This window comes from Hibiscus syriacus, unplaced genomic scaffold (genome assembly GCF_006381635.1).
Source record: "Hibiscus syriacus cultivar Baekdansim isolate YM2019G1 unplaced genomic scaffold, ASM638163v2 tig00117034_pilon, whole genome shotgun sequence".
NCBI classification, from domain to species: domain Eukaryota; kingdom Viridiplantae; phylum Streptophyta; class Magnoliopsida; order Malvales; family Malvaceae; genus Hibiscus; species Hibiscus syriacus.
Genome location: NW_024063533.1, coordinates 16,797,062 through 16,802,956, shown reverse-complemented (window position 1 = coordinate 16,802,956; position 5,895 = coordinate 16,797,062). Strand labels below are relative to the sequence as shown.

The following is a 5,895-nucleotide window of genomic DNA, read 5'->3' as shown; positions in this document are numbered from 1 at the left end:
ATTCCAAAAACAAGTGCTTATACATCTAAGTGCTTGTTACGAAGATGTTTACTGACGAGGAGTAAGGTCAATGAAGATATTTCTAACTTTGACAATGCAGGAATTTCCTTTGATTTGTAGGATGATTCAAGTGACACAATCCATCGATTTGGGAAATTAAAGGATGTGACCTTTCAAGAGCCAAAAGGTGCGATTTTTGAAAAGCAAAGAATGGTAATTCTTCATCCAAAGGACGTGATCCTTCAAGAATCAAGAGTTATGCCTAATGAAAATCAAAGGGAAGCAATTTTTCAACCAAGGGGCGTGACTTATGAGAACATCACCATTCCAAGAGTCATCATCTTTCACGAATCAATTTAAACAACTATTGAAGAACAAAGGGACATGATTTTTGGAATGCAAAAGGGCGCAAACGTTCAAAGCAAAATGACTTCAATAGACATGAACTTTGAACATACAATTTAAAAGAAGTATTTCTTAACTTTAGTTATGTTTGATCACATTTTTACTAATGAAAGTTTTCTTTCTTTTCAGGTTAAAAACTTCCAAAGCAGTCTTTCAACGGATATGAACCTTTTTATAAAGATTGAATAGAAGGACACAAGGAAAAGACGATCATTCGATTTGAGGATAAATCGATTAAAAGAAGGGGAGGATGATGTGATCCAATTCAGCATCATATTTACCATGGCTATTCCAACCTGTCCAGGGAATAAACTTTCTATCTTTATACCTATAGATGCATATTTCATATGTTATAAGATAGTTATTTTCATATATATATATAATACCTATAGTTATGATAATAAGTTATACATTTATATATGAAACACAAGTTATTATCATATACTATAGTCACAATCTTATAATATACACATTATATAAGTTTATATACTTAGTTTATTTCTTTATGTTATGCATGTAGGCACATTCGGCCAACACTTGGGAGCTACATTGGAGCTAAATGGAGCATGTAACAGCAAGGAAACTTACATGGGATCGATTAGGAGAGCACAAGGAATAATTGGTGAAAAGTTGTCCGGAGGCCGTGAACTCATAGCTAGATTGAGCTGAATATTTGAGCTACAAGATGAACTTAATTCAGATGGGGAGTTGTACCATCATCATCACCACTTAGGACACTTCAAATATGTCCTAAATCAAAATTTGTGAAATTGTACCTTTTCGCGAATAGTTACCACCTCAAGAGGTACCTTTTCACAAGGAGCTGCCCAAACGTTCACCATGTCACAAGTCATCTATGGCCAGCTCACCTTTAGCTCATTCACACCATAAGTAGCTCAAACATTGAGGGACACCTTTCTCAAACCATTGTGACCTTTCATGAATAATGCTTCCCATGAAGATGCCTTTTCGTCTAGGAGCACGTTGATGAAGGAATTGCTAGCATTGAAAGCTTAAATCACCAAGAGATGTGAGATAGAGCTCCATGCCTATTCGGTCACACCACATGCCTTGCACATGGAAGCTTTGGCACCAAACATGATAAGGCACATGACTATTCAGCCAAGGAGAGGAAATTGGCGCCAAGATGAACAAGCATGCACTATTCGGCCAAGGGAGATGTCTCTCCACCCTTTGACCGAATCATTAAGGCCTTTCATGAAGAGTTAGCCGAACCATTACAAGCCCAAAGGGCTTATTCATTCATCTCAAGCATTATGTATTTTCCTAAAGACGTGTATCTAGCCGAAACATCATGTAACTATTCGGCCAAGCCCTCTCATTTCCTATAAATAGAGTGGCTTGCCTTCATTTGTTCTCATCTCATCACTTATATAAAATATACTCTTGTGAGTTATTTCTCTTCAAAGTTCTTTGTGAACTTTATCGATTAAACAAGTATAGTTCCTATACTTGTGGCGTCATTCCTTCTATTTTGATTCCAAAATTCCTAGATTGTTATCTAGTGGGATGAAGACACTATCACCACCCCTCAAGAAAGTTTGTGAAGACTGGGACTGTGCTTCATAGCATAGTTTCCTCTTTGGCATGTTTTGAGTAAAGTCATTTTAGGACTTGACATAAAGAGAATTGAGCGGTAAAAGGCAAGAGTGAACACCAAGGGTAAAAGCCATCCCGAGTTAAACACGAGTGTTGAGCGACATTCAAGTTTTCTTTGGAGTGAATTGGTGAGATTCTTTTTATGTTACTAACAGTTATTTTGATTATTTTTATTAATCTTTTTCTTTTCATTATGTCTCGAAAGTACACAAGATCAAATGATTATACAGTAGATGACGAACGAGATTTTTTATCAAATTCTCAATTTCAAGATTTCAGTCGAGAATTGAGGAGTTTGCTCAAAGAAAGTCTCAACCCAATCATAAAGACGATGGATCGTATAATCGAAAAACGTTCTTGTTCACAAACACCTCCGCCGAAGATCAGGGGCCAAATCAAGAGGAGAGACGACACTCGACCCGTTCCTACATCCAATTGGAACGAAAGATCTTACGAAGAGGATTCCAATTTCCGAAGCAATGTCAAAAGTTCAACGAGAAGAGAGCCAAGAAATTTTGCATGTTTTAATCCAGAAAGTCTAGCTCGTCTTCAAGAGTGTGTTGACAATTTCGTCAAAGAAACACAATTGCAAGAACAACTACAAAAAGAAAGTGTTTGCAAAAATAAAGAAGTGAAAGTTGAAAACGACATTGAGAGCAATGAAAATAAGAAAATCGATGTGAGAAATGTTGGAGTCGAAAATGAGAATGAGAGTGAAAATGAAGAATTTGAAAAAGAAATTGTTTGTGCAAAGGAGAAAGAGTGTAAAATTTCAATTTGCACTAACAACCTTAACCATTCTTCTTCTATTTTTGGATCTTCATTGTTGCAGGAGGACAAGACGAGTACTTCCAGAAACATGATAAACACATCGCCAACCCTATTGATGATCGAGCATCGTCCATGCTCTAGCAATGTTTCAAAGAAGGACTTAATGAAAATTTCTATTCCCAAGGAACTGGTACCCAATGATATCATCAAGTATCATCCAAGGTTTAATCTTTCTAACTCTTTTGTTATTGATTTACCTACTAACTTTTATTTACTATTTGGAGGGACGATACAAAAACGTGGAATTGATGTATTGAGTTGCGAGGATAAGTATCTTTGCAATCTTGATAAGAAATTGCCACTCTCCAATTTGCAAATAAACGATTTGAAGGAAAAGCTATCCCACCATCCTCATGATGATTCAAGGAAATATGAAGTTACCAAATATGAAGTCAAGAGGTTGACCATTGGAGAAAGGTATGAGGATTCCATCCATCCTACATCAAGAAGGTCTTCAATGAGAAATCATTTCGATTTGAGGACAAATCGCCAAAAAGAAAGGGAGGATGATGTGAGCACGTTTAGGGCCGGTTTTCTCCATGACGAAAACCCCTCAAGGACGTTCTACCTTATTAACTCTAAGGGAGTAATTCCTTACTTTATTACTTATTTACTTATTTATGCATTACATTGCATATTAGTAATTAAGTTGTTTAGTATGTTAGAGTAGCTTTGCATATCATGTTTCACATTTTCGTTCAATCATCATTCATGTCAAGCATATTATTGTATCATATTAGTTTTGCATTTCATCTTAGTATTTAAGATGTTCACGTGTTATGTAACATGTTTCCATAAACAGCATACTTGTAGCTAATTTGCATTCAACTTAGTTCCTAGGTTATTCAACTAAGTTCACGTGTTGTTCACATATCATTGTGCAATTCATTTGCATTCATATTTAATTATTTGTTAGCTCATTAATATTTGTCATCTTAGCATTCATGCATATGTGTTTGTTCATGAGAAATAAAATTACTTATTCATGTTTTCACGTTTCAGCATATCACTTGTGTAACTTATTTTAACGTGTTATTCTGCATTTATGTATCATTTGCCGTGCATTTGCAATCATCCTTGCATATTTTAGTAATCATACATATTAAACATTTAGCTCATTTATAAAATAAGTTCACGTGCTCTTTAATGCAAACAAAGGCTCACAAGACACAAGACACACATGGCAGCAAGTTTTATCACTTATAATATCACGTTAATATTAGTTTATTTGCACTTGTAGGGAACACAAAGCTCATGCTCCATACTGGGCGGTTTTTGAGGAGGTTATTTAACATATTTTCATGGTACAAAACGACAACAAGGCTATTAAAATATAGCACAAGTTGGAGCAGCGTATTGAAGCTCTTATCCAGCTCACTCTACGGCAATTAAGGATATGTGGGAGACAACATGTGATGGGCAGCACTTGTTCTTGTTATAACAGCACTATACATTAAAATAACTTGTTATTTTAATCATATAGGAACACCAAGTGATCAGCCCCATGCTGGACGGTTTTTAAGGGATTCTTTGAACACAAATCCAGCACATAACACGACCATGTGTGTTGATAAAGAATGGATAACGTTTTGGAAGCTTATGGAGCATTAAAGGAACACCAAAGAGTATGCCCATGATGCACGGTTAATGGAGCATTATTTTAAACACATTTCCAGCACGTTCCAGCATTTAAAGGATTAAGAATGGCTCACCCACCTATTCAACAATTCACGGCAGAATATGAGCATTTGGGGAGAATGAATTTGGTTGGAAATTCACCACCAGCCTTTTTCCTTGATTAAACTATTATCTCCACTTGGGAAAAGATGAAGACAAATCCACGTGAGCTTTATATTGCAAAGCATACAAGCCAAAGCACTTAAGGGAACAGCCCATGTGCGTGAAAAGGAGGCACTAGACATCCCATGTGCGTGAAACACTCCAACAGCTCATGTATTATTTAATCAGCCATGACTAGACCATCACTCACAAAGAAGGCCACTACACGCCAAATCACACTTGAAGACAACCATGTGCGTGAAACACTCCAACAGCCCATGTGCTCACTTATCTCCACTTTGTTTAATCTCCACTAGATATCTTTTAATGAGATTCGGCCAACACACTCCACCAACCATATGACCGAAAATCATGCAAGAATTTGAGCTGAAATTATGTCTAAAGGAGTCCACGTCAAAAAGCACCAAGAGGCCATGCAAATTGAAACAATCAGCCATGCAATTTATACCATACGTCCATGCATGTTATAATTTTAGCCTTTGTATTTCTAGTCTTATAAATAGCTTCATTTTGCATTGTAATGGATAGACTTTGTTTTAATGAAATTGTGAGAGTTTTCTCTAACCGAGTCCTTCGTGACTTTTATCGACTTATCAAGTAATTCGTTACTTGTGGCGTCATTCCTTTCACCTTGATACTTATGGTTCCTATCTCTTTATAGATAGCGGGTCAAAGTCCGATTTACCATCCCTTATCGAAGCAATATAAAGTCGGGGTCGTTGTTCTTTAACATCGGTTCTTCTTTGAGTCTTCTTTAAGATACTATCGTTTCACCATCCCATAATTCGTTATCCATATTATTACCAAATCCGAGTCTTCCGCTACCATCTCTTAAATCGACCATTTACCATCACATTTACCACCGTAAACTATCCATTTGTTACCATTATCTTTGCAGGTTGTTTCGCTTCCTTCCTAGATCCACAATCGATCGACGAGGTCTGACCGTGATCGCGTCACTTCATTGCTTGTTCCTTGGTAGCACATGAATAGCCTTCAAAGAATGATAAGTAAGACTTGAATAGGTGAATTATGAAGGATTGAATGCATTGCCTCTCCAAGAATATGAACAACCTTTAAAAGATGAAAAGAATTAATCCTTGAATTGATTTGAATAGAATCATTATAATAGCCTTCAATTGTTTGTCTCTTGGTCGAAGATGAAAGGACTCTTCCTTGGCTCAAACTCATCCAAATCATCCATGCATGAAATTCCCATATTAAAATTCCAACCTGCAC

The 5,895-nt window shown here is 36.5% G+C and overlaps 1 protein-coding gene across 1 annotated transcript; it reads left to right on the top strand.

The window, feature by feature from the left end:
* Positions 1–2,074: 2,074 nt before the first annotated feature.
* On the top strand, positions 2,075–5,047 carry LOC120196628. Its single transcript, XM_039198388.1, has 2 exons — positions 2,075–3,442; positions 4,097–5,047. The coding sequence occupies exons 1-2, from the start codon at positions 2,168–2,170 to the stop codon at positions 4,133–4,135; spliced, it is 1,314 nt and encodes a 437-aa protein (XP_039054319.1). The 5' UTR covers positions 2,075–2,167; the 3' UTR covers positions 4,136–5,047.
* Positions 5,048–5,895: the final 848 nt, after the last annotated feature.